Source organism: Cololabis saira, chromosome 21 (assembly GCF_033807715.1).
Source record: "Cololabis saira isolate AMF1-May2022 chromosome 21, fColSai1.1, whole genome shotgun sequence".
In the NCBI taxonomy this organism is placed as follows: domain Eukaryota; kingdom Metazoa; phylum Chordata; class Actinopteri; order Beloniformes; family Belonidae; genus Cololabis; species Cololabis saira.
This window is the reverse complement of record NC_084607.1, coordinates 17,546,112-17,573,220: the sequence shown is the minus strand read 5'-3', so window position 1 is coordinate 17,573,220 and position 27,109 is coordinate 17,546,112. Positions and strand designations below refer to the sequence as shown.

The following is a 27,109-nucleotide window of genomic DNA, read 5'->3' as shown; positions in this document are numbered from 1 at the left end:
ACACTTGACCACTTGATTTGCATTTAGCTATAAATATGGAGGAAGTGTGCAGGTGCATCCTGGGAGGACAGAGAGGGAGGTGCAGATAGATGACGCTTCACTGACAGAGGATGAAGATCTAGTTTCATTACATTCATCTTGTCTGCTCTTGAAAGTTTCTGACTAAATTAACTGTTAAATTAAGACAAAGAAGTACATCTGTTTACTGAAGACATTTTTATTTGTGCTTTTGAAAATGAAGTGAAATATGCAGAGTTGAAACAAGCAGTCTGACTTCAAGCAGTTTCTAAATCTAAAACATTTTTTTCCTTTTTAGTAAGCTGCATTAAGATTAAATATCTCTTTTCAAGGGAAAAACGAATCATCAAGAAACAGCATTAAGAGCAAAGAAGCAGAAGTTAAATGATCATTCTGGTCCTCTGTTATCCTTCAGCAGGACATTGTGACTTGTTGATGGTTTTCTCTGAAGTCTGGGAGCCCAAAGACACTTTACATGTGTAAAGTTGATCCATGTTCCAGTCTGATGTCTGGATGGTCAGAGAGCTGCTGATCTGGAAAGTCTGGTCTGGTGTCTGAACGGCGGTGCTGGTAGAGATCCCACTGCTCACTGGACTCCCAGCAGACAACCAGCTCACATCTGCAAAAGGTCCAGCCTGACTGGACAGACAGACCAGAGTGACTTGGTCGGACTGGAGCTCAGCTCTGGACGGAGGGAAGACAGTGAGGACAGGAGGAGGGAGGCTGGAGCCTGGAAGGACATGAACCACACTCACAACATCAAATGAAATCAGTAAAACACACACTGATTTATTAACTAACCCACAATCCCAACAATCATGGACTTCATTTGGAGAAATTAAGTTTTTCTTCAACTAAATGTTAGAATTCTACACAAATATTTTGTCCGTGTAATTTAAAATCAGTGTTTCCTTTTACATTCAACTGTAAATCGTATTGACATTTTACTGAAGACAATAACTTTGGATGAATTCAAATTTTAGCAAAACTGACGTAACAATAAAAAAATCAGTATTTTAAACAATCGTCAGAAGCTGAAGACTTTTTTCTGTTATAGATTATCTGGTAATAAAACTAGTGGACACAGATATAAAAAAATATTTTAAACACCACTTGATACATGAAATCCTTAATTTCTATTAGTTTGAAGAAAAAACTACAAATTGATCATATTGTATGATCAGATAAAAATTACTTTAAACTTTAAGATAAATTACTAATTTATGTATCCTTTCCAAACTAACACAGTTTTATTTTTTCCTCTGGAAACATGATGAATATTTCTAACAACTTTAAATGTATATATGTGCATACAGAATTCATCATGTTCTGTTAGTTTGAATCAGAATCTACAAATGTATCATGTTGTATGATCAGATAAAAGTACTTACTTGATTCTTAAGCTATAAACATTTACAATATAATTATTATAACATATATTGTGAGAATCCTAACATGTTTTTGTAATTTCAGTCACTTTTAGAAATAACATGAAATCTGTAACCATTTTAATGTTCTGCCGTCCAACTTACACAAAATAAAAAAAACTTGACTATTTAACATTTGTAGTGCAAAAAACAAATGTCTAGAGTTTCTTCTCTTTCAAAACATATAATGCACCTTTAACTAGATTCAATGATTTTGTGATGTTTAAAAAAAAATCCATTGTTTAAAAGTAAAAATGAAAACAACTGTCATTCCAGATGCTAACTAACAAATAAACCTGTAATTTCTTTCTTCATCACATAATAAATATAAGAATTACTAACAAATGAATCAATTGTTTTGATCATTTTGAAGACAAAACTACAAATGTATCCTGTTGTATGATCAGATAAAAGTACTTACTTGTGACAATCAGCTTGGTTCCTGGTCCGAATACCACAGTGATTCAGTTTGTACACATGGTCGTACAAAAACCTCCTGACTGTCACTGATGAGGGAACTGAAACATCCTGCTGAGACCAACTTTCACTGTCAACATCTCATTCACTCTCACCATGATTTAGACTCTGAAACACTGCTGGATAGAAGTTGGAGTTTTTATTCATGACTTTGTTTTATTTTCAGGGAAAGGGATTCACTGGGACAAGATCAACTTTGCTCCTTGTTTTTTGTGTATTTTATTATCATTTTGATGTCATAGTTATGGGTAGTGAAGCAAATACAGGAGCATTATGTAAATAGTGATTCACATATTTATGGAAGGTAAAATAAAATATTAGAATCCATAATTTATTTTCTGGACGTCCATCTGTCCAGGATTTACATCTGTTTTTATTTCAGACAGTCGGTATAGTCTCCAGCAGATCCCTGGGATCCTAAACAGGAAGAAGCAGGTACAGATAATAGATAATGGGTCAGCAATGATAACAACATTAATAACTTTATTTATACATTTATTTATTTATGAATTATACATGTATATGTCAATACAATGTGAAATACTTTATTCTCGACATTTTTTTTTTTTTTGGGTTGACTTTGGATGTCAGAGGTTCAGAAAGCAGAAGTGTTTATGTCAGGAGGTTTTTGTCACAGTGTGAATCACTGTGTTACAGCCTCATTAACAGAGCTGTCCCATGTCTGACAGTAATAAACTGCAGAGTCTCCTGTCTCTGCTCTCTGGATGATAAACTGGTAATCTATGGTTGATGTGGATTTAGAGTTAAATCTGTCTGAGGAGAATCCTGGTCCAAAGTTGTCAGGTGAGCTTTGGCCGTAGATAAATCTCAAAACATACTGAGGAGTTCCACCAGGTACCTGTTTATACCAGTTAACATAATATCCATCATATCTCTCAATGTTACAATTGAGAACAACTTCTTGTCCTGTAGAGACTGTATGGACAGCAGGTGTCTGGATCAACACTTTTGCTGAATCAACATCTGTAAACAAAAGATAAAAAGATCATGAGGATAATGTTAATTACTGATAATATAGAACAGAAAAATATTTAATTAGAGGAGAATCTTACATGTCAGAGCAGTGATGAGAGTACAGAGGGTCCCCAGCATGTTGTCAGTGTGCTGAGAATGATGCTGGAACTTGGAAAGAGACCTTACTGCTGACAGATTAGAGAGTTTAGAGGATGAGGAGAGGAGGTGCTGGAGGACTCATTTAATACAACCCTGAAACTCAGAGGGACTGACAGGGGGAGGAGCTTGGATCAATTCTGTATGGTTTGATCAGCATTTTTGCTGAGTCACGTTTTTTTATATTTTGAACACAAAAATAATTGCAATTCCTCAAGTAACAAAATTCAGCAACAGCAGAACTTCACAAATGAGCTTTGATCAAATCTTTTTATTGTTGTTTTTTTTCACCACTTAAATTATAACTTTAAACCAAGAGCAGATTAGTCGAAAGAAAAACATCAAGCAACTTTTAATCTTTGTGATTTACAGGTGAACAGAATTTTGAAGGGGTTACAAAATTATAATCATTTCAGAATAATGTTAATGTAACAGAAAGTTCATACATTTTCTTTTTATGAAACCTGTACAGACTGACTGCCTGGAGCAGAGTGGTTTGGTTGGTCTGGACGTCAGATCTGGAATGAATCATTCATGGACCAGTTTCTGAGGATGACACGAAGACATCCATTGGAAAAAAGAGAAAGAGAGAAAAAGTTCACATCCTGAGTCCAGATCATTCTCACAACATATTATCATTTTGTATATATACAATGTGGCAAAAAAGTATTTAGTCAGATACCAATTGTGCAAGTTCTCCCACTTAAAAAGATGAGAGAGGCCTGTAATTTTCATCATAGGTTCACTTCAACTAAGAGAGACAGAATGAGGGGGAAAGAAACCAGGAAATCACATTGTAGGATTTTTACTGAATTAATTGGTAAATTCCTGGGTAAAATAAGTATTTGGTCACCTACAAACATGCAAGATTTCTGTCTTTCACAGACCTGTAACTTCTTTAAGAGGCTCCTCTGTCCTCCATTCGTTACCTGTATTAATGTCACCTGTTTTAACTGGTTATCAGTATAAAAGACACCTGTCCACAACCTCAAACAGTCACTCCAAACTCCACTATGGCCAAGACCAAAGAGCTGTCAAAGGACGTGAGAAACAAAATTGTAGACCTGCACCAGGCTTGGAAGAATCTGCAATAGGTAAGCAGCTTGGTGTGAAGAAATCAACTGTGGGAGCAATTATCAGAAAATGGAAGACGTACAAGACCACTGATAATCTCCCTCCATCTGGGGCTCCATGCAATATCTCACCTTGTGGGGTAAAAATGATCACAAGAATGGTGAATAAAAATCCCAGAACCACACGGGGACCTAGTGAATGACCTGCAGAGAGCTGGGACCAAAGTAACAAAGTACCATCAGTGTCACACTACGCCACCAGGGACTGAATCCTGCAGTGCCAGACGTTCCCACTGCTTAAGCCAGTACATGTCCAGGTCCGTCTGAAGTTTGCTAGAGAGCATTTGGATGATGCAGAAGAGGATTGGGAGAATGTTATATGGTCAGATGAAACCAAAATAGAACTTTTTGGTAGAAACACAACTTGTCGTGTTTGGAGGAGAAAGAAAGCTGAGTTGCATCCAAAGACACCAAACCTACTGTGAAGCATGGGGGTGGAAACATCATGCTTTGGGGATGTTTTTCTGCAAAGGGACCAGGAGGACTGATCCGTGTAAGGGAAAGAATGAGTGGGGCCATGTATGGTGAGATTTTGAGTGAAAAGCTCCTTCCATCAGCAAGAGGCATTGAAGATGAAACGTGGCTGGGTCTTGACAATGACAATGATCCCAAACACACCATCCGGGTAATGAAGGAGTGGCTTTGTAAGAAACATTTCAAGGTCCTGGAGTGGCCTAGCCAGTCTCCAGATCTCAACCCCATAGACAATTTTTGGAGGGAGTTGAAAGTCTGTGTTTCACAGCAACAGCCCCAAACCATCACTGCTCTAGAGGAGATCTGCATGGAGGAATGGGCCAAAATACCAGCAACAGTGTGTGAAAACCTTGTGAAGACTTACAGAAAACATTTGACCTCCGTCATTGCCAACAAAGGGTATATAACAACATATTGAGATTAACTTTTGTTATTGACCAAATACTTATTTTCCATTATAATTTGCAAAAACATTCTTTAAAAATCAGACAATGTGATTTTCTGGATTTTTCCTTTAATTTTGTCTATTATAGTTGAGATATACCTGTGATGAAAATTACAGGCCTCTCTCATCTTTTTAAGTGGGAGAACTTGCACAATTGGAGGCTGACTAAATACTGTTTTGCCCCACTGTATATATATTTTAGACAACAAATGCCGGTCTATTTTGAATAATAATGAACAAATGTAGGAGTCTGTATATTTTCTTTTTTGAAAAATAGCAAAAAATAAGAAATAGTTAGATGTTAAAAAACTGTCATCAAGATGCTCCTGACAATAATGAAAACAATGACAACATTTCCTAGAAACCAAATAAAAGAAAAAAGAAAACATGACTCCATTCCAAGCTCCTCCTCCTGTCAGTCCCTCTGAGTTTCAGGGTTGTATTAAATGAGTCCTCCAGCACCTCCTCTCCTCATCCTCTAAACTCTCTAATCTGTCAGCAGTAAGGTCTCTTTCCAAGTTCCAGCATCATTCTCAGCACACTGACAACATGCTGGGGACCCTCTGTACTCTCATCACTGCTCTGATGTGTAAGATTTTCTTCTGGTTCAGGTTTTATTCTGTGGTTTTCAAAAATCAACTATTTCCTCATGATTCTTTGTTTTTGTTGACAGATGTTGATGCAGCAAAAGTGTTGACACAGACACCTGCTGTCCACACAGTCTCTGCAGGACAAGAAGTTGTTCTAAACTGCAACATTGAAAAGCCTGAAAATTATTATGTTAGCTGGTATAAACAGGTGCCTGGTGGAACTCCTCAGTATGTTTTGAGATTTCACCACTCTACCAGCTCACCTGACAACTTTGGACCAGGATTCTCCTCAGACAGATTTAACTCTAAACTCACAGCAAACATAGATTACCAGTTTATCATCCAGAGAGCAGAGACAGGAGACTCTGCAGTTTATTACTGTCTGACATGGGACGGCTCTGCTAGTGAGGCTGTAACACAGTGATTCACACTGTGACAAAAACCTCCTGACATAAACACTTCTGCTTTCTGAACCTCTGACATCCAGAGTCAACCCAAAAAAATCCCTTCTAGAATAAAATATTTGATATTGTATTGACTCGGATTAATGTATAGGTAATAGTAAGATAAATACATGTATAAATAGTGTTGTTATTGTTGTTTTTAATCATTACTGACCCATTATCCATTATAAGTACCTGCTTCTTCCTGTTTAGGATCCCAGGGATCTGCTGGAGACTATCCCAACTGTCTTTGAGTAAAAAGCAGATGTAAATCCTGGACAGATGGACGTCCAGAGAAGAGAATATTGATGATATTATTTTATTTTACTTCCATGTATATTTGAACCACTATTTACACATGCAACTGTATATGCGTCAATACCATAACTATGACATAAACATGATAATTAAATACACAAACAACAAGGAGCAAAGTTATTCTCGGCCCAGTGAATCCCCTTCCCTGAAAATAAAACAAAGTCATGAATAAAAACTCCACCTTCTATCCAGCAGTGTTTCAGAGTCTAAATCATGGTGAGAGTGAATGAGATGTTGACAGTGAAAGTTGGTCTCAGCAGGATGTTTCAGTTCCCTCATCAGTGACAGTCAGGAGGTTTTTGTACGACCATGTGTACAAACTGAATCACTGTGGTATTCGGACCAGGAACCAAGCTGATTGTTACAAGTAAGTACTTTTATCTGATTGTACAACATGATACATTTGTAGATTTGTCTTCAAAATGATCAAAACAATTGATTCATTTGTTAGTCATTCTTTTATTTATCATGTGAAGAAGAAAGAAATTACAGGTTTATTTGTTAGTTTGCATCTGGAATGACAGTTGTTTTCATTCTTACTTTTAAACAATGGATTTTTTTTAAACATCACAAAATCATTAAATCCAGTTAAATGTGCATTATATATGCATTATATATTGAGGTTTTTTTCATTTATGCAAGTTGGACTGCAGCTTAATACAATGTTTGAAGAAAGTTATTAAAAACAAGAGATATTTGATCAGAAAATAAAATGATCTGCATGACTGGTAGCTTGGTCAAATCATTGAATCTAGTTAAAGGTGCATTATACGTTTTGAAAGAGAAGAAACTCTAGACATTTGTTTTTTGCACCACAAATGTGAAATAGTCAAGTTTTTTTTTATTTTGTGTAAGTTGGACGGCAGAACATTAAAATGGTTACAGATTTCACATTATTTCTAAAAGTGACTGAAATTACAAAAACATGTTAGGATTCTCACAATATATGTTATAATAATTATATTGGAAATGTTTATAGCTTAAAAAACAATGTTTGAAGAAAGTTATTAAAAACAAGAGATATTTGCTCAGAAAATAAAATGATCTGCATGACTGGTAGCTTGGCCACAAAAAAATCTGGATTTTTTTAAATGTAATTTGATGTTGTGAGTGTGGTTCATGTCCTTCCAGGCTCCAGCCTCCCTCCTCCTGTCCTCACAGTCTTCCCTCCGTCCAGAGCTGAGCTCCAGTCCGACCAAGTCACTCTGGTCTGTCTGTCCAGTTTAGCCAGTGAGTCTCTGGGTTTTGCAGATGTGAGCTGGTTTTCTGCTGGGAGTCCAGTGAGCAGTGGGATCTCTACCAGCACCGCCGTTCAGACACCAGACCAGACTTTCCAGATCAGCAGCTCTCTGACCATCCAGACATCAGACTGGAACATGGATCAACTTTACACATGTAAAGTGTCTTTGGGCTCCCAGACTTCAGAGAAAACCATCAACAGGTCACAATGTCCTGCTGAAGGATAACAGAGGACCAGAATCATCATTTAACTTCTGCTTCTTTGCTCTTAATGCTGTTTCTTCATTATATGTTTCAGCTATTAGATAAATGAATGTGTGTTTTTATTTAGTGTAATCACAGTTTGTATCAGCTTTGCATATGTAACTTGTTAATCAATAAAAAACGAACATACTTCAACAATTACAAATATTGTTTCTCATATATTAAAGCTAACTCAGCCTAAAATGTTTTAAAATGACCTGAAAGCACATTGAACTAAACGAAACTGAATTTTCATCCTCTGTCAGTGAAGCATCATGTACTTAGACCTCCCTCTCTGTCCTCCCAGGATGCACCTGCACACTCCCTCCATATTTATAGTCTAATTTAAATGACTTTGTCACATGTCAGTTCTGTTCAAGACTAGAAGTCTTATCTTTTATATTTCCTCATGTCATTAATAATATTTGATTGAACTCTTCGTGGGATAACATTCCAAATAAGAACATTTGTGAAAATCAATGTCAAAAACAGGGAAACATCTTCCAAACATTGCCAGCTGACAATCAAAGTCTCAGCAGTTAAACATCCTAATTTAGAAAACTTTAATGTCGATGGATATGTAATGTCAAGTAGGGAAATTACAAAGTCAAAAATAAAATGAAGTGAATTTATGAATCATTGAAATCTAATGTTGATGAGAATTAAGAGAAACGATAAATGAAGGAAATCCTACATTTTAACCACAAGAGGGAAGCATCTTTCAGTCACCTGAAAAACAAACGTGTCAGTAGTTACAAGTCATGTAAAATCTGATGCAACATATTTTATGGAAAAATGTGATTATTGAGCTGATTAAAGATTTAATTTAGTGTTCACTTTAAGGAACAAATTAGAAGAAATATTTAAGTTTGCGCAAATCTTTAATTAAAAAAACATACACATGAGAAAAACCAAACCTACAACAGTTTGTACTCTTCTTTAAACCGTTTGAGCCGGGAAAAAAAATAATAATAATAAAAATAAAGAAACAAAAAACAACCTGAGAGCAGTTGATCCCTCTGCTTTTCTTCTACTCTTTGTTGCAGTCAGAAATTGTGAAATGTTTCTCTGAGCTCTGGAAAACAAATTCTGATACATGAGTGACCTTTGTCATTCATCCTCTGTAATAAACTGCAGAGTCTCCTGTCTCTGCTCTCTGGATCATAAACTGGTAATCTATGTTTGATGGAGTTAAATCTGTCTGAGGAGAATCCTGGTCCAAAGCTGTGACTGTGGTAAAATCTCCAGACATACTGAGGAGTTCCACCAGGAACCTGTTTAAACCTGCCAATATAAGCTGAATCATATCTCTCAAATATTTATATTATATCTACATCCTTACACAAGTAAAGTGTCTTTGGGCTCCCAGGCTTCATAGAAATCCATCAATAAGTGAAAACGTCCTGCTGAAGAACAACAGAGGACCAGAATGATCATTTCACTTCTGCTTCTTATTGCTGCGTGTTGCTTTTAACGAAGTTTAGACCTTAGGAAATCAGTTTTCTGCTTGAAATTTGAATCATGTTAATTGGATGTAGCACAGGGTCAGTTTTTCATTTACTTAAATTAAACAATTTAAAAATATGCAAGACTCTCTTTTCATCTCTATTACAGTTTTTCTCAGTCGCTTTGGTACATTTCTCAGATCATCCTCGACATTTGCAAAACAGTAAGTGCATTTCTCAAAACGGTTAGTACAAATAGCAAAACACCATGGATTACCTGCAAAAGCCAGTCTCTTGCTCAAAATCCTTAGTTCATCTCTCAAAATTAAATATCTGTGTCAATGAACGTGTCAGTGCATCAGAATCACAAGTGCTTGTGTCATTGTGTACGGATAAGACAGTCAAATTGCTTAGTCATGTTCCCTGTGAAGTTGTCTTGCAGTCCTATGTGGAAAAAATATAGTAATGCAAAACACAAAATTGAGTAAGATAAAATGTCACTGTATATAGTATACTTACTGTATATTGTAAAATGAAAGTAGAATACTGTCATATTGTATGAAGCATTACAGAAAGTGTACAGTATTACAGTACAGTGCCTATTGTTAGATTACATACCTGTTCTGTCGATGAAAAGTCTGAACGATTGAGGACACAGTTGTTCTCCCAACATTTGGCTGCACCCTTCGACCAGCCTCGGCCATTGTAAGTCCATGATTGAGAACATGGTCTACAAGTGTAGCTCTTATCTCATCAGGAACGCGCATATGTCCTCAGTCTCTTCTGCCTCTTCCTCTGTTTTGCCTCCCAACTCCTCCGCCACGCAGCCTCACTCCTCTTCCTCTTCTTCTTCTCTCTGGCTGTTGACCCCGTCCAATTCCTTGTCCTTCCATTGTCAGACATTGTAACATTGTGTTATGCTCCGGCTATATGTATACTTGCCAGCTGATAGTTCATGAGATGCACCTTTGAGCTATTTCAGAAAACTGGTTGATCATTGGTTGATCTAATGCTTGACATATTTTCCTTCATTACAGAAAGTCAAGATTCACCTGGGATCAATTTACCAATTCAGGCCAGATTTAGAAACAAAGTCTAATGGAAATGTATAGAAATGTGCTGACCTATTATGACAACTTGTTCAACCATTTTGCATGTAAAGACTTATGCGATGAACTAATGCCTAAATGTTGTGGGGGGTGAGACTATTCAACAGAGACCCATTATAATACATTTTGATCAACATGACATAAAGAACTGATAATGTAGGAAACAGCAGAAAATTGTACATTATCATTTGCATGGATGACAAATGCATTTGCAACTTGTTCAAAGAAATGAGAAACTGCTTTTCTGATGTGCACAAGTGACACAATGATGTGAAGATTGAACAAGTAGTTTTGAGAATTTCAATTCTGATCTGAGAAATGTACCAAAGCGACTGAGAAAAACTGTAAACTGTTTCTTTTTTTAATACATTAGGAGTTTTAATTTCATTTTGAAGTAAAAACTGACAGCAGCACAGAAGTGAACAAAGTTCTGCTGTACTTTCAGGCTAGTGTTGATTCACTGTTAAAAAGTTGCAGGTTCACAGTTTTCCTCAGAATGTGATGATTAGTACGTCCTTAATGATAGAGAATGTTTTTACTGTTTTGTGTCATGTAACAACCACTTTTATTAAGGAAAATTCACTGATGTTCTGGTGCTAAATGGATTAAACTGATAACAAGAAGCATCAAGTGTCATTAACAAAAGTAAAACTCATTACGTTCCCAGTTTTACAGACATCTGACACTTGACCACTTGATTTGCATTTAGCTATAAATATGGAGGAAGTGTGCAGGTGCATCCTGGGAGGACAGAGAGGGAGGTGCAGATAGATGACGCTTCACTGACAGAGGATGAAGATCTAGTTTCATTACATTTATCTTGTCTGCTCTTGAAATGTTTCTGACTAAAAAAACTGTTAAATTAAAACAAAGAATTACATCTGTTCACTGAAGAAATCTTTATTTGTGCTTTTGAAAATCAATTGAAACATGCAGAATTGAAACAAGCAGTCTGACTTCAAGCAGTTTCTAAATCTAAAACATTTTTTTTCTTTTTAGTACGCTGCATTAGATTAAATATCTCTTTTTCAAGGGAAAACACTAATCATCAAGAAACAGCATGGAAATGGTCACATAATTGATGATCATTATCATGTACATTTTTAATGAACTTTCAGCAAAAAGAGCAAAGAAGCAGAAGTTAAATGATGATTCTGGTCCTCTGTTATCCTTCAGCAGGACATTGTGACTTGTTGATGGTTTTCTCTGAAGTCTGGGAGCCCAAAGACACTTTACATGTGTAAAGTTGATCCATGTTCCAGTCTGATGTCTGGATGGTCAGAGAGCTGCTGATCTGGAAAGTCTGGTCTGGTGTCTGAACGGCGGTGCTGGTAGAGATCCCACTGCTCACTGGACTCCCAGCAGACAACCAGCTCACATCTGCAAAAGGTCCAGCCTGACTGGACAGACAGACCAGAGTGACTTGGTGGGACTGGAGCTCAGCTCTGGACGGAGGGAAGACTGTGAGGACAGGAGGAGGGAGGCTGGAGCCTGGAAGGACATGAACCACACTCACAACATCAAATGAAATCAGTAAAACACACACTGATTTATTAACTAACCCACAATCCCAACAATCATGAACTTCATTTGGAAAAATGTAGTTTTTCTTCAACTAAATGTTAGAATTCTACACAAATATTTTGTCAGTCAAATTTAAAATCAGTTTTTCCTTTTACATTCAACTGTAAATCGTATGGACATTTTACTGAAGACAACAACTTTGGATGAATTCAACTTTTAGCAAAACTGACGTAACAATAAAAAAATCAGTATTTTAAACAATCGTCAGAAGCTGAAGACTTTTTTCTGTTCTAGATGTTCTGGTCATAAAACTAGTGAACACAGATATAAAGACATATTTTAAACACCCACTGATACATGAAATCCTTACTTTCTATTAGTTTGAAGAAGAAACTACAAATTGATCATATTGTATGTTCAGATAAAAATGACTTTAAACTTTAAGATAAATTACTCATTTATGTATCCTTTCCAAACTAACACAGTTTTATTTTTTCCTCTGGAAACATGATGAATATTTCTAACAACTTTAAATGTATATATGTGCATACAGAATTCATCATGTTCCGTTAGTTTGAATCAGAATCTACAAATGTATATTGTTGTATGATCAGATAAAAGTACTTAGTTGTTTCTTAAGCTATAAACATTTACAATATGATTATTGTAACATATATTGTGAGAATGTTTTTTTAATTTCAGTCACTTTTAGAAATAACGTGAAATCTGTAACCATTTTAATGTTCTGCCGTCCAACTTACACAAAATAAAAAAAAACTTGACTATTTCACATTTGTGGTGCAAAAAACAAATGTCTAGAGTTTCTTCTCTTTCAAAACGTATAATGCACCTTTAACTAGATTCAATGATTTTGTGATGTTTAAAAAAAAATCCATTGTTTAAAAGTAAAAATGAAAACAACTGTCATTCCAGATGCAAACTAACAAATAAACCTGTAATTTATTTCTTCATCACATGATAAATACAAGAATTACTAACAAATTAATCAATTATTTTGATCATTTTGAAGACAAAGCTACAAAAGTATCCTGTTGTATGATCAGATAAAAGTACTTACTTGTAACAATCAGCTTGGTTCCTGGTCCGAATACCACAGTGATTCAGTTTGTACACATGGTCGTACAAAAACCTCCTGACTGTCACTGATGAGGGAACTGAAACATCCTGCTGAGACCAACTTTCACTGTCAACATCTCATTCACTCTCACCATGATTTAGACTCTGAAACACTGCTGGATAGAAGTTGTTTTTATTCATGACTTTGTTTTATTTTCAGGGAAAGGGATTCATTGGGACAAGATCAACTTTGCTCCTTGTTTTTTGTGTATTTTATTATCATTTTGATGTCATAGTTATGGGTAGTGAAGCAAATACAAGAGCATTATGTAAATAGTGATTCACATATTTATGGAAGGTAAAATAAAATATTATTAGCAATAATTTCTTTTCTGGACGTCCATCTGTCCAGGATTTACATCTGTTTTTATTTCAGACAGTTGGGATAGTCTCCAGCAGATCCCTGGGATCCTAAACAAGAAGAAACAGGTACAGATAATGGATAAATAGGTCAGCAATGATAACAACATTAATAACACTATTTATACATTTATTTATTTAGTTATGAATTATACATGTATATGTCAATACAATGTGAAATATTTTATTCTAGAAGGGATTTTTTGGGTTGACTTTGGATGTCAGAGATTCAGAAAGCAGAAGTGTTTATGTCAAGAGGTTTTTGTCACAGTGTGAATCACTGTGTTACAGCCTCACCAGCAGAGCTGTCCCATGTCTGACAGTAATAAACTGCAGAGTCTCCTGTCTCTGCTCTCTGGATGATAAACTGATAATCTATGTTTGATGTGGATTTAGAATTAAATCTGTCTGAGGAGAATCCTGGTCCAAAGCTGGGTGAGCTGCTAGAGTGGTAAAAGCTCAAAACATACTGAGGAGTTCCACCAGGCACCTGTTTATACCAGTTAACATAATTTTCATGCCTCTTAATGTTGCAGTTGAGAACAACTTCTTGTCCTGCAGAGACTGTGTGGACAGCAGGTGTCTGGGTCAACACTTTTGCTGCATCAACATCTGTCAAAAAAACAAAGAATCATGAGGAAACAGTTGATCTTTGAAAAACACAGAATAAATGCTGAACCAGAGGAGAATCTTACATGTCAGAGCAGTGATGAGAGTACAGAGGGTCCCCAGCATGTTGTCAGTGTGCTGAGAATGATGCTGGAACTTGGAAAGAGACCTTACTGCTGACAGATTAGAGAGTTTAGAGGATGAGGAGAGGAGGTGCTGGAGGACTCATTTAATACAACCCTGAAACTCAGAGGGACTGACAGGAGGAGGAGCTTGGAATGTTTTTTTTTCCTTTTATTTTACGTTTTCATTTTTACCATCAGTATGAAATGTTTATAGTGGTTAGTCTTTTACTTATGGATTGTGTTCTTCAATATAAATCAACTGATTTGTTCCCAAAAGTGTTCTCAAAAGTATCTTTGAAAACAATTTGGGACTTTATTTTTGAATTTTATATTGATTTCAATCTCAACTACATATTAATCCAGAGATTTACCATAGGGATTTTTATTTATTTCTTCTTTCTTTTCTCTTTTTTAAATGCATTAAGGCTATATCCACACAAAGACGATGCGTTAATTTCAAAAACGTTCTTAAAAACAGAGATGCGTCAGTAAATGTGTCTGTCCACATGAATGTACTGAATAGATCTGAAGATGTTGTAAAATGCATGCCAGGCTGTTAGTGGTGCTGTGATGCTATGATGGACACAAGTGAAATAAGGCGGCAAAAAATCTTTTGCAAAGCCCCGGCTTCATATGGATGATACGCTGGTTTTGTAAAATACTTTAGGCCTGAGCTTGTCTATGTGTAGATGGGACCTAGAACTAAGTTATTCTGTGGATGTGATCAGTTTACATTTAGTCTCCAGTGTTGAGCTCCAGTCCAACAAACTCTCATGGTCTGTCTGTCTGTCTCTAAACACTAGCAATTCTTAATGTTTCTGTTAAACTGTTAATTGTATAGTTTAAAAGTAACCTGAACTCCTCTCTCCAGTAATTTGAAGTCACAATTTAAATAAAAAAAAAAGAAAATATAAATCAATATTCAGCTAAAACTGAAAACCTGCTGCTACTGAAAAGTATATATATATATATATATATATATATATATATATATATATATATATATATATATATATATATATATATATATATATATATATATATATATAGTAGTAGCAGCTGGTTTTCAGTTTGTTTGTTTTTACACTGTTTTCAAAGTATAGAAAACCTTTTCAATTGTTTTTTTCTTTAATTTGTCTTTATTGGATTGAAAATCAAACAAAAGCTGAACAATTTAGAGACACATGAACTTACAAATATCAGAGTTAGTGAATTTTTACCTTAGGATTTCACAGCAAATAGGTCCGAAATTACCCACATAGATCTGTCACCACCGTGCTTATAATAATATTTCTCAACACCCCGCTCAAAAGAAAAAAAAAGAAACAATATTTCATTCCAAACTCCTCCTCCTGTCAGTCCCTCTCAGTTTCAGGGTTGTATTAAATGAGTCCTCCAGCACCTCCTCTCCTCATCCTCTAAACTCTCTAATCTGTCAGCAGTAAGGTCTCTTTCCAAGTTCCAGCATCATTCTCAGCACACTGACAACATGCTGTGGACCCTCTGTACTCTCATCACTGCTCTGACATGTAAGGAGGCTGACTGGCTGCACATGTGACCTCATGCTGGATTCATCAGTCTGTGTGTTTCTCTTCACTTCATGTCATCTTGTTGTTTCAGGTGTGAGTGGTGTGACGGTGGTGACACAGAAGCCTCCTGTTGTGACGGTGACAAAAGGAGAGACAGTCAACATGGACTGTAATCTGGGAACTGTTAATGATTCAGCTGCTCGCTGGTATAAACAGATTCCAGGAGGAGTTCCTCTGTACATGCTGAGGTTTTATCATGGCATGAGTTCACCCAAATATGATACTGGGTTTCCCTCTGCAAGACACACATGTACTCATCAGTCAACATCAGATTACCGTTTGATCATCAGCAATGTGGAGGAGGGAGACTCTGCAGTCTATTACTGTCAAACATGGGACAGCTCTGTTCAAGAGTACGTATCACAGTGATTTATCCCATGACAAAAACCTCAGCATGAGAACTTCTGCTTTTTAAGTTGATGCATTCATGCAGCTGTTGCGTGAACTTTCAAATAGGTATAAAGAGGTTTGTGTTGAATCCCCATAAATATGTCAAGTATTTGCCCCTGAGCACATCCATTGAGTTTTTAAATGATGAATCTGTCAAGATATACATTTTTTTGTGATTATCGATTTTTTTTTATAAGCTATTTAAGATTCCACAATAAAATTAATTGACTTAGAGAAAGTTTAGTTTTTGTGGTTCTGAAATTATGCTTCTCATGTAGGCAAGGCTTTGACCAAATTGGGGCCCTGAGCTAAATGTTTTTTGCCCATCAAACTCATCAAAAGAAAGTAACTTCCACCACCTCAATTCCCCACAAAAAACTGAAAGCAAGTCTAGCAGGTCTGAAAGCAGAACTAAATATGGTAGTGAGCCTTTTACAGATTCACATGTCTTAATTTTCTGGATGAAAGTCATCAATGAGGTTGAAAACATCTCAACATGAATTGATATAAAACTATAGCCAATATATTATACTGTATATTGGCTAAAGTTTATAGCTTCTATACGACCAACTGGTCATGTTACCACTCTTTTCAACAGAGGTGAATGCATAGGCGTTAACAAGGTATTTAATAAATGTTCATCTGGAAAAACACAATTCTCCAGTTCAGACAGAGATTCCTGTCTAATCAGCGGCAGCTTGGGTGTTTGTGCCACAAAGTTTTATTTCAACAACATGCCCACCTTCAAGTGAAGCACGACTTTCCCTGTGTTTTGTCTTTTTTTTCTCACTTGGTCCTGATTCATGAAGTCTTTTGGACATGTTGAAATCTCACCTGTAGCTCTGCAAGAGTCTGCCTGGACGCTCAGCCCTCTGATTGGTCAGATGTCGAGGGCAGTCAATAAACCTTTACACATTAAAATACCCCGCGATTAACACAAGGATCTGGCGTGTCGTGTCCGTCTTTTATTATTAAGAAGAAGTTAACCTGTCTGACTGTGTATGCACTACACATGTTACGTTATTATGTTCCGCGGTTAACGCCTCCCGACTCGCCTTCATGCACGAGGTGACAAATATCACGCCTCACGTTTATATCACCAACCTGCATTAAACACGCGTTCATCATCCAGCGATATTAGTGGTATCCGATCTAAAAACTCCTAATCATTGGTCAGATTACAGGTCTCTTCTCTCCCCCGCCTCACGGTAGCGCATATGCGCATCAATCGTGTATGTTACCCTGCAAATGGTCCCCTCGCGCAAAGCGTGGCCCCTGGAAGATGAGGCCCCACGTACAGCATATGTTCTTCGTTTAGGGAGGGATGGCCTGCATGTAGGTTGATCATTTTGCTGCTTGTAACTAATCTCTAATGAAAACTTTGTATTCTTGAATTTTACATGAAAATGAAATACAAATAGCATATACTGTGGCAGGATGAGGCTCAACTCCAGAGGTTGGTAAAACACGTCTTTATTCCGTGACAGCGGAATCCAACTGACCAAAAGAACTGTCAGTTGACAACTGTAAACTAACACACGTTGCTAAGCAACCAAATACATGCTTGTGACCACGCCCCCTTCCATACAGTCCTGATGGGTGCGAGGTCCGTTATTGTGTCCGCCACACAGCCCCCCCCAGAACACCCAGAAGGTTGTCCTTGGAAGGGCCCATCAGTCCCTCACTGGTGGCTTAATCAGCCGACCATAACGGCTGCGCCGTCCTTCCTGTACCACCACAGGAGCATCAGTGTGAGCAGGATGCTGCGGAGAAAAAATAACAGTCTTCGGTGGTAAATTAGAACGTCCATCCTTTGCAGCATCGATAGGAGGTCTCAGTGGAGGGCGTCCACGACGGGGGACCTGGGCCGGGACCACAGCTTCATCCGCTATAGTGTGTGCGGGTTTAAGCCTATCTAGTGCCACGTGCTCTTTGCGGCCTCCTAGATCTAACAAAAAAAACCTTAGGGCCTCTCTCGAGGACTCTAAAGGGGCCGTCGTATGGAGGCCGTAGAGGAGAGCGATGAGCATCATGCCGCACGAAGACAAACTGAGCCGACTTGAGCTCCGATGGAATGAATGTCCGCGGAAAACAGTGGTGAATGGGCCCCGGGGTCAAAAAACGATTTGATGCAAAGGGACCGCTTGCTGGGTGAATTTGCGGAGCCGAGCTTTCAGGCAAAAATTCTCCTGGCACACGGAGTGGCTGACCGAACACGAGCTCTGCGGGCGACGCATTTAAATCTTCCTTCGGGGCCGTGCGCAAACCGAGCATGACCCACGATAAGCGGTCCACCCAGTTACCATCCGAGAGCGCAGCACGCAGTGCTGCTTTGAGGGACCTGTGAAAACGTTCACAAAGGCCATTAGCTTGTGGGCGGTATGCAGTAGTACGGTGTACCTGCACTCCCAAAGCTTCTGCCAACGACGACCAAAGTTCTGAAATGAACTGGGGTCCTCTGTCAGACGTGATGTCAGACGGGACACCAAAACGTGAGACCCAGGCACCCAGGAAAGCACGCGCCACATCTTTTGACCCTGTAGAGGAAAGGGGCACTGCCTCGGGCCACCTGGTGGTACGGTCCACCATGGTGAGGAGGTGCGTGTAACCCTGCGATGGAGGAAGAGGGCCCACCAGGTCGATGTGGACATGGTCAAACCGCCTGGCTGGAATGGGGAACGGTTCCAGGGGCGCCTTTGTGTGCTGGTGAACTTTAGCCCGCTGGCATGCTACACATGCAGCTGCCCACTCTTTAACCTCCCTGCGGAGGCCGGGCCAGACAAACTTGGCCCCAACCAGTTTCACTGACGCCCGGATGCCAGGGTGTGAGAGGGAGTATACGGAATCGAAAACCCGCCGGCGCCAGGAAACTGGGACCACCGGACGGGGCCGACCCGTGGAGATGTCGCAGAGAAGAGCTGGACCTCCGACCTCCACCGCCAAGTTCTCTAGTCTGAGACCGGTACCGGCAGACTTAAGAGTCGCGATGTCCTGGTCATCGGCCTGGTCAGCAGCCATAGCAGAAAAATCAACTCCCAGGTTTACAGGGCACACCAGCGCGCGTGACAGGCAATCGGCCACCAGGTTTGTTTTACCCGCGACATGCCGAATGTCCGTGGTAAACTCTGAGATGGATGCTAGATGGCGCTGCTGGCGAGCGGACCACGGCTCTGTCACTTTAGACATTGCAAATATCAATGGCTTATGGTCTACATATGCCGTGAATGAACGGCCTTCTAGAAAAAAACGAAAATGACGGGTGGCGAGGTACAGCGCCAACAACTCACGGTCAAAAACACTATACTTTCGCTCACTGTCACGTAGTTTGCGGCTGAAAAATGCAAGAGGTTGCCAAACTCCTGCCACCCGCTGCTCTACGACTCCCCCTACTGCTATGTCCGAAGCGTCGGTTGTCAAAGAAATGGGGGCCGAAGGTGATGGGTGAGCTAAAAGTACTGCATTGGCCAGGGCAGACTTAGCATCCTCAAAGGCACTGATGCGGTCAGGTGTCCAGTCCACTGGGTCACAGCCTTTCTTTTTTTGCAAGGCTCCATAAAGCGGCTGCAGGAGGTGGGCGGCGCGAGGGAGGAAACGGTTATAAAAATTAATCATACCCAAAAACTCCTGCAGCGCCTTAACCGAGGCCGGGCGGGGAAACTCTGCCACCGCTTGAACCTTAGACGGCAGTGGAACTGCACCCTGAGCTGAAATGCGGTGCCCTAAAAAATCAATAACCGGCAGGCCGAACTGGCACTTAGTCGGGTTGACAATAAGGCCGTGTTCATCTAGCCTCTGGAAGACCAGTTTGAGGTGTGCCAAATGCTCTTCTGTTGAGGAACTGGCCACCAAAATGTCATCGAGGTAAATGAACACGAACGTGAGGTCTCGTAACACAGAGTCCATCAACCTCTGAAAGGTCTGCGCTGCCCCCTTCAGGCCAAAGGGCATGCGCAGAAATTCAAAAAGCCCAAACGGGGTAATTACAGCGGTCTTAGGCACATCCTCTGCTCTCATGGGAACCTGGTGGTAACCGCGTACTAAATCCACCTTAGAAAAGATGGTTGTCCCTGCTAAATGCGCGGAAAAATCCTGAATGTGCGGGACTGGATAGCGGTCGTGCACTGTGACGTTGTTAAGACGGCGAAAATCCCCACACGGGCGCCACGAACCGTCTGCCTTGGGCACCATGTGGAGCGGTGAGGCCCAGGGGCTCTTGGAGCGTCTAACTATGCCTAAACGCTCCATAGAGGCAAACTCCTCTTTAGCAATGGCTAATTTCTGTGTGTCTAACCGACGAGCACGCGCAAAAACCGGGGGCCCCGTGGTGGTGACGTAATGCTCGACGCCGTGCCTGGTTGTCGCGGTGGAAAAAACAGGTTTAATCAGCCGCGGGAATTCTGCCAGCAGACGTTGGAACACGTTACCTGCTGCTAAAAAACTAGCGTGTGCTAGCGGTCCAGATCCCCCAGTCTCACACGGGAAAGTCATAAAAGTCACTGCATCTATCAATCTGCGGTTTGCAACGTCCACCAGCAAACCGTTAGCACACAGAAAATCAGCACCGATGATAGGAACAGCAACACTGGCGATGACAAAGTCACTCTCAAACCGGCGTCCGTTGAAACAAACAGTCACTGACCGGGTCCCGAAAGTGGTGATGGAGGAGCCGTTGGCGGCGCTCAACGGCGGTCCGTTACCTCCGGTCGACCGGTCCGTGGCGGTTGGCGGGAGGAGGTTCAGCTGTGAGCCTGAATCTACCAGGAAACGTTTCCCTGATGCAGAGTCTGCAATGAACAGCAGCTCCTGACCGCCGATCGCTGCCACTGAGCGCCGGTTTCCCGGTGGCTCCAACTGACACGGAAGGACGCAGCGTCTCGCCTTGGCGCCGAACCGTTGGTGGAAGAAGCAGAGATCTGTCCCGCGTCGTCTCTGGGTCTTCACTGCAGCCACCACCGCTGGGTCCGCGTCCTCCGACGTCGATCGCTGGGCGGTTGTTGCGACGTGGTGAACGGCCAGACTCCGGGATAGCGATCAGGACCCGATCCGCTTCCTCAGCCAAGCCGCGGTAGTCGCCCGTTACAAGGCAGCTGGAGTTCGCCAGCGCGGCGCGGACGGGCGGCGGCAGTTGGCGCAGGAAAAGATGTGGAAAAAGAAATCCACCATCGTCCTGGCCCAGCAGTAGAAACATCTGGTCCATCAGCTCCACCGCCGACCCGTCACCCAAGCCCGGCAGGGAGAGGAGTCTGTCCGCTCTCTCCGAGGCGGAGAGGCTGAACCTCCGGAGCAGCAGCTGCTTCAGCGCAGCGTACTTGTCTTTCCGCGGGGGCGCACGGAGCAGCTGCAGGACCCGCCGGGTGGACTGTTGGCCCAGAGCGACGACGACCAGATGATACCGGGAATCATCCTCCGTGATTCCCCGTAGCCGGAAAAGTGCCTCGATATGCTGGAACCAGGAGCCGGAGTCCTCCTGCCAAAATTCAGGGAGCCTCAAAACCGCAGCGGAACCTGCGGGCTGCGGAGGCTGCTGATATGAAGACGAGATGTCTTCTGTTTCTTCAAACATGCTCAAACAAGGGGTCACCAATGTGGCAGGATGAGGCTCGACTCCAGAGGTTGGTAAAACACGTCTTTATTCCGTGACAGCGGAATCCAACTGACCAAAAGAACTGTCAGTTGACAACTGTAAACTAACACACGTTGCTAAGCAACCAAATACATGCTTGTGACCACGCCCCCTTCCATACAGTCCTGATGGGTGCGAGGTCCGTTATTGTGTCCGCCACAATACAGCAATAACAAATAGTCACAGATTGATGATTGACTTCGTTATTGTGTCATCAGACTAGTGGCCCCAATGTCTGAAACTCAGGTGAAGAGAGGAGCAGATGGTCACCTGGTGGTGAGTTGGCTCCAAAGTTTTTTTGGGGGGGGGCAGTCCAACCTGGTCGGCCCAAATAAAGAATGAAGGTCTGCTGGAGGTGGAGGCCTCTATCTCTTATCTCTGGCAGTGGCAGGGGACAATGAATCTAGTGGGCCACATTCTGCCCCGCCGTTGTAAAGGCGGCTGAGAGTTGTGGCCATAACATGGTTGTGGCTGTAATCCCTAAACACTCTGGTGGACACCAGCAGTAAAGGGTGCCATTAAGCTAAAAAAAAGGTCGTACAGTATGTGTCTTATTTGGCCTCTGGCACATCAAAGACACCTGATAGACACTGTCAGGCCAAGGAGAACACTGCAGTAATAAACTGCAGTCTCCTGTCTCTGCTCTCTGGATGATAAACTCGTGGAGTTACAGTTAAATATGTCAGTCATCATCTCTCTCTATGTTGCAGTTTAGAACAACTTCTTGTCCTGCAGAGCCTGTGTGGACAGCAGGTGTCTGGGTCAACACTATCACTGCATCAACATCTGTCAACAAAAGAGAAAAAGATCATGAGGGAAAGGTTGATAATTGAAAAACACATAATAAAACCTGAATTTGAAGAGAGTCTTACATGTCAAAGCAGTGTTGAGAGTACAGAGGGTTCAGTCGTATGCATACAGTCAAAAGAGAATTAAAAAAATAAATAACTAAAAAACCAACACAGAAAGCTTTTTTCAAATTGTCTCCACTTGTCAGTCTCTGTCATTGTCAAATTTTACAGAGGGTCCCCAGCATGTTGTCAGTGTGTGCTGATTGATTCATTCCAGCTGATTGATTTCAATATTGTTAGGGACTGCATGAATTAGAGAGTTTAGAGGATGAGGAGAGGAGGTGCTGGAAGACACATTTAATACAAACCTGAAACTCAGAGGGACTGACAGGAGGAGGAGCTTGGAATGGAGTATTGTTTCTATGTTTGTATTTTTTTGGGGGGGGGGGGGTTGTGAAATATTTGTATTACTACCAGCAGCGGTGGTGACAAATGTATGTGGGTACATTTCTGACTTAATAGCTGTGAATCCTGAAGATAAAATTCAGTAACTGATATTTATGACTTCATGTGTCTCTAAATCATTCAGCTTTTGTTTTATTTTTGATCCAAAAAAGACAAATAAAACAAAAAACAACTGATAAAAGTTTTCTATACTTTGAGAACAGAGTAAGAATATATATATATATATATATATATATATATATATATATATATATATATATATATATATATATATATATATATGTATATATCCTCATCCATGTTTGAATCTCTTAGACCTTCTACATTAAATGAAAAACCCACATTTCTAATTGGAGTAACATAAACGCTCTCAAAATTGAAATGAGTCCTTACAAACAAACTATTTTATGAACACCTGCAACAGAAATCATTCAGTGTTTTGAAATGTGATCTAACAATTTTTAATTTTTAATACAAGATCCTGTAGTTTTATGCACGAGGTTGATGATGTGAAACAAAGTTATAAATTCAGATAACTATTTTAATTGAATGTTGACATCAACATTTTTTTCTTATATGGAGTGTTTCATTTTTTTTTAAATCAAGTAATTTTATATTATATTGGATATAAAAATAGGTTATACTATGTTTTATTTTACATTATATGATTATAGAATTCTAAATGAATAGTTTAAATGAACATATTTTTGACCCAAGCTCCTCCCCCTGTCAGTCCCTCTGAGTTTCAGGGTTGTATTAAATGAGTCCTCCAGCACCTCCTCTCCTCATCCTCTAAACTCTCTAATCTGTCAGCAGTAAGGTCTCTTTCCAAGTTCCAGCATCATTCCCAGCACACTGACAACATGCTGGGGACCCTCTGTACTCTCATCACTGCTCTGATGTGTAAGATTCTCCTCTGGTCACATTTTTATCTGTTCTATATTATCAGTAATTAACGTTATCCTCATGATCTTTTTCTCTTTTGTTGACAGATGTTGATTCAGCAAAAGTGTTGACCCAGACACCTGCTGTCCACACAGTCTCTGCAGGACATGAAGTTGTTCTCAACTGTAACATTGAGAGAGATGAAGGACAATATGCTATCTGGTATAAACAGGTGCCTGGTGGAACTCCTCAGTATGTTTTGAGATTTCACCACAGCCACAGCTCACCTGACAACTTTGGACCAGGATTCTCTTCAGACAGATTTAACTCTAAATCCACATCAAAAATAGATTACCAGTTTATCATCAGGAGAGCAGAGAAAGGAGACTCTGCAGTTTATTACTGTCAGACATGGGACAGCTCTGCTAGTGAGGCTGTAACACAGTGATTCACGCTGTGACAAAAACCTCCTGACATAAACACTTCTGCTTTCTGAACCTCTGACATCCAAAGTCAACCCAAAAATATCACTTCTAGAATAAAATATTTGATATTGTATTGACTCGGATTAATGTATAGGTAATAGTAAGATAAATACATGTATAAATAGTGTTATTATTGTGGTTTTTAATCATTGCTGACCTATGTATCCATTATCTGTACCGGCTTCTTCCTGTTTAGGATCCCAGGGATCTGCTGGAGACTATCCCAACTGTCTTTGAGTAAAAATCAGATGTAAATTCTGGACAGATGGACGTCCAGAGAAGAGAATATTGATGATACTATTTTATTTTACTTTCATGAATATTTTAACAACTATTTACACATGCAACTGTATCTGCTTCACTACCATAACTATGACATAAAAATGATAATAAAAAACACAAACAACAAGGAGCAAAGTTGATCTTGTCCCAGTGAATCCCTTTCCATGAAAATAAAACAAGGATATGAATAAAAACTCCAACTTCTATCCAGCAGTGTTTCAGAGTCTAAATCGTGGTGAGAGTGAATGAGATGTTGACAGTGAAAGTTGGTCTCAGCAGGATGTTTCAGTTCCCTCATCAGTGACAGTCAGGAGGTTTTTGTACGACCATGTGTACAAACTGAATCACTGTGGTATTCGGACCAGGAACCAAGCTGATTGTTACAAGTAAGTACTTTTATCTGATCATACAACAGGATACTTTTGTAGCTTTGTCTTCAAAATGATCAAAACAATTGATTCATTTGTTAGTCATTCTTTTATTTATCATGTGAAGAAGAAAGAAATCACAGGTTTATTTGTTAGTTTGCGTTTGGAATGACAGTTGTTTTCATTTTTACTTTTAAACAATGGATTTTTTTTAAACATCACACAATCATCAAATCTTGTTAAATGTGGATTATATATGCATTATATATTGAGGTTTTTTTCATTTAGGCAAGTTGGACTGCAGAACATGAAAATGGTTACAGATTTCACATTATTTCAAAAAGTGACTGAAATTACAAAAACATGTTAGGATTGATATTGTAAATGTTTATAGTTTAACAAAATTTTTGAAGAAAATTATTAAAAGCAAGAGATATTTGCTCAGAAAATAAAATGATCTGCATGAATGGTAGCTTGGTCAAATCATTGAATCTAGTTAAAAGTGCATTATACGTTTTGAAAGAGAAGAAACTTTAGACATTTGTTTTTTGCACCACAAATGTGAAATAGTCGAGTTTTTTTAAATGTGTGTAAGTTGGACTGCAGAACATGGAAATGGTTACAGATTTCACATTATTTCTAAAAGTGACTGAAATTACAAAAACATGTTAGGATTCTCACAATGTATGTTATAATAATTATATTGTAAATGTTTATAGCTTAAAAAAAAATGTTTGAAGAAAGTTATTAAAAACAAGAGATATTTGCTCAGAAAATAAAATGATCTGCATGACTGGTAGCTTGGCCACAAAAAAATCAGGATTTTTTTTAAATGTAATTTGATGTTGTGAGTGTGGTTCATGTCCTTCCAGGCTCCAGCCTCCCTCCTCCTGTCCTCACAGTCTTCCCTCCGTCCAGAGCTGAGCTCCAGTCAGGCCAAGTCACTCTGGTCTGTCTGTCCAGTTTAGCCAGTGAGTCTCTGGGTTTTGCAGATGTGAGCTGGTTTTCTGCTGGGAGTCCAGTGAGCAGTGGGATCTCTACCAGCACCGCCGTTCAGACTCCAGACCAGACTTTCCAGATCAGCAGCTCTCTGACCATCCAGACATCAGACTGGAACATGGATCAACTTTACACATGTAAAGTGTCTTTGGGCTCCCAGACTTCAGAGAAAACCATCAACAAGTCACAATGTCCTGCTGAAGGATAACAGAGGACAAGAAACATCATTTAACTTCTGCTTCTTTGCTCTTAATGCTGTTTCTTCATTATATGTTTAAGCTAATAGATAAACGAATGTGTGTTTGTATTTAGTGTGATCTTAGTTTGTATCAGCTTTGCATATGTAACTTGTTAATCAATAAAAAACTAACATACTTCATCAAGTACAAATATTGTTTCTCATATATTAAAGCTAACTCAGCCTAAAATGTTTTAAAATGACCTGAAAGCACATTGAACTAAACGAAACTGAATTTCCATCCTCTGTCAGTGAAGCATCATGTACTTAGACCTCCCTCTCTGTCCTCCCAGGATGCACCTGCACACTTCCTCTCCATATTTATAGTTTAATTTAAATGACTTTGTCACGTGTCAGTTCTGTTCAAGACTAGAAGTCATCTTATCTTTTATATTTCCTCATGCCATTAATAATATTTGATTGAACTCTTCGTAGTGTAAGATTTCAAATAAGAACATTTGTGAAAATCAACGTCAAAAACAGGGAAACATCTTCTAAACAATGTCAGCTGACAATCCAAGTCTCAGCAGTTAAACATCCTAATTTAGTTAGTTTAATGTCGATGGATATGTAATGTCAAGTAGGGAAATTACAAAGTCAAAAATAAAATAGAATAAAATAAATAGATTTTCTTAAACTCCTAATATTACACAAGGTTTCATTTAGTGAATTTATGAATCATTGAAATCTAATGATTAGAATTAAAAGAAACGATAAATGAAGGAAATCCTACATTTTAACCACAAG

At 39.4% G+C, this 27,109-nt stretch overlaps 4 protein-coding genes across 4 annotated transcripts; 2 read left to right on the top strand and 2 right to left on the bottom strand.

Moving 5' to 3' along the window:
• Nucleotides 1-348: 348 nt before the first annotated feature.
• LOC133421916 (immunoglobulin lambda-1 light chain-like) lies at nucleotides 349-3,041 on the bottom strand. Its single transcript, XM_061711715.1, has 4 exons — nucleotides 2,996-3,041; nucleotides 2,579-2,906; nucleotides 1,867-1,901; nucleotides 349-748 (listed from the first exon to the last, which is right to left on the bottom strand). Exons 1-4 carry the CDS (start codon nucleotides 3,033-3,035, stop codon nucleotides 423-425), a joined length of 729 nt encoding a protein of 242 aa, XP_061567699.1. The 5' UTR covers nucleotides 3,036-3,041; the 3' UTR covers nucleotides 349-422.
• Nucleotides 3,042-5,648: 2,607 nt separating this feature from the next.
• LOC133421484 (immunoglobulin lambda-1 light chain-like) lies at nucleotides 5,649-8,091 on the top strand. The gene is made up of 4 exons (XM_061711109.1): nucleotides 5,649-5,694; nucleotides 5,779-6,106; nucleotides 6,789-6,823; nucleotides 7,588-8,091. The coding sequence occupies exons 1-4, from the start codon at nucleotides 5,655-5,657 to the stop codon at nucleotides 7,920-7,922; spliced, it is 738 nt and encodes a 245-aa protein (XP_061567093.1). The 5' UTR covers nucleotides 5,649-5,654; the 3' UTR covers nucleotides 7,923-8,091.
• A 3,523-nt stretch (nucleotides 8,092-11,614) lies between these two features.
• LOC133421901 (immunoglobulin lambda-1 light chain-like) lies at nucleotides 11,615-14,254 on the bottom strand. The gene is made up of 4 exons (XM_061711698.1): nucleotides 14,209-14,254; nucleotides 13,804-14,125; nucleotides 13,095-13,129; nucleotides 11,615-11,983 (listed from the first exon to the last, which is right to left on the bottom strand). Exons 1-4 carry the CDS (start codon nucleotides 14,246-14,248, stop codon nucleotides 11,658-11,660), a joined length of 723 nt encoding a protein of 240 aa, XP_061567682.1. The 5' UTR covers nucleotides 14,249-14,254; the 3' UTR covers nucleotides 11,615-11,657.
• A 1,444-nt stretch (nucleotides 14,255-15,698) lies between these two features.
• On the top strand, nucleotides 15,699-26,405 carry LOC133421482 (immunoglobulin lambda-1 light chain-like). The gene is made up of 4 exons (XM_061711108.1): nucleotides 15,699-15,776; nucleotides 15,868-16,193; nucleotides 25,110-25,143; nucleotides 25,998-26,405. The coding sequence occupies exons 1-4, from the start codon at nucleotides 15,737-15,739 to the stop codon at nucleotides 26,330-26,332; spliced, it is 735 nt and encodes a 244-aa protein (XP_061567092.1). The 5' UTR covers nucleotides 15,699-15,736; the 3' UTR covers nucleotides 26,333-26,405.
• The last annotated feature ends 704 nt before the right edge of the window (nucleotides 26,406-27,109 follow it).

Bases quoted from the DNA above. Each gene is read 5' to 3' on its own strand.
- LOC133421916 (XM_061711715.1), bottom strand. From the start codon at position 3,035: ATGCTGGGGACCCTCTGTACTCTCATCACTGCTCTGACAT. The intron at 2,907-2,995 runs GTAAGATTCTCC...TTTTGTTTACAG, and splicing joins TCTCATCACTGCTCTGACAT to ATGTTGATTCAGCAAAAGTG. The intron at 1,902-2,578 runs TGTAACACAGTG...CTGAATCACTGT, and splicing joins GACAGCTCTGTTAATGAGGC to GGTATTCGGACCAGGAACCA.
- LOC133421484 (XM_061711109.1), top strand. From the start codon at position 5,655: ATGCTGGGGACCCTCTGTACTCTCATCACTGCTCTGATGT. The intron at 6,107-6,788 runs TGTAACACAGTG...CTGAATCACTGT, and splicing joins GACGGCTCTGCTAGTGAGGC to GGTATTCGGACCAGGAACCA. The intron at 6,824-7,587 runs GTAAGTACTTTT...ATGTCCTTCCAG, and splicing joins AACCAAGCTGATTGTTACAA to GCTCCAGCCTCCCTCCTCCT.
- LOC133421901 (XM_061711698.1), bottom strand. From the start codon at position 14,248: ATGCTGGGGACCCTCTGTACTCTCATCACTGCTCTGACAT. The intron at 14,126-14,208 runs GTAAGATTCTCC...TTTTTTTGACAG, and splicing joins TCTCATCACTGCTCTGACAT to ATGTTGATGCAGCAAAAGTG. The intron at 13,130-13,803 runs TGTAACACAGTG...CTGAATCACTGT, and splicing joins GACAGCTCTGCTGGTGAGGC to GGTATTCGGACCAGGAACCA.
- LOC133421482 (XM_061711108.1), top strand. From the start codon at position 15,737: ATGCTGTGGACCCTCTGTACTCTCATCACTGCTCTGACAT. The intron at 15,777-15,867 runs GTAAGGAGGCTG...TTGTTGTTTCAG, and splicing joins TCTCATCACTGCTCTGACAT to GTGTGAGTGGTGTGACGGTG. The intron at 25,144-25,997 runs GTAAGTACTTTT...ATGTCCTTCCAG, and splicing joins AACCAAGCTGATTGTTACAA to GCTCCAGCCTCCCTCCTCCT.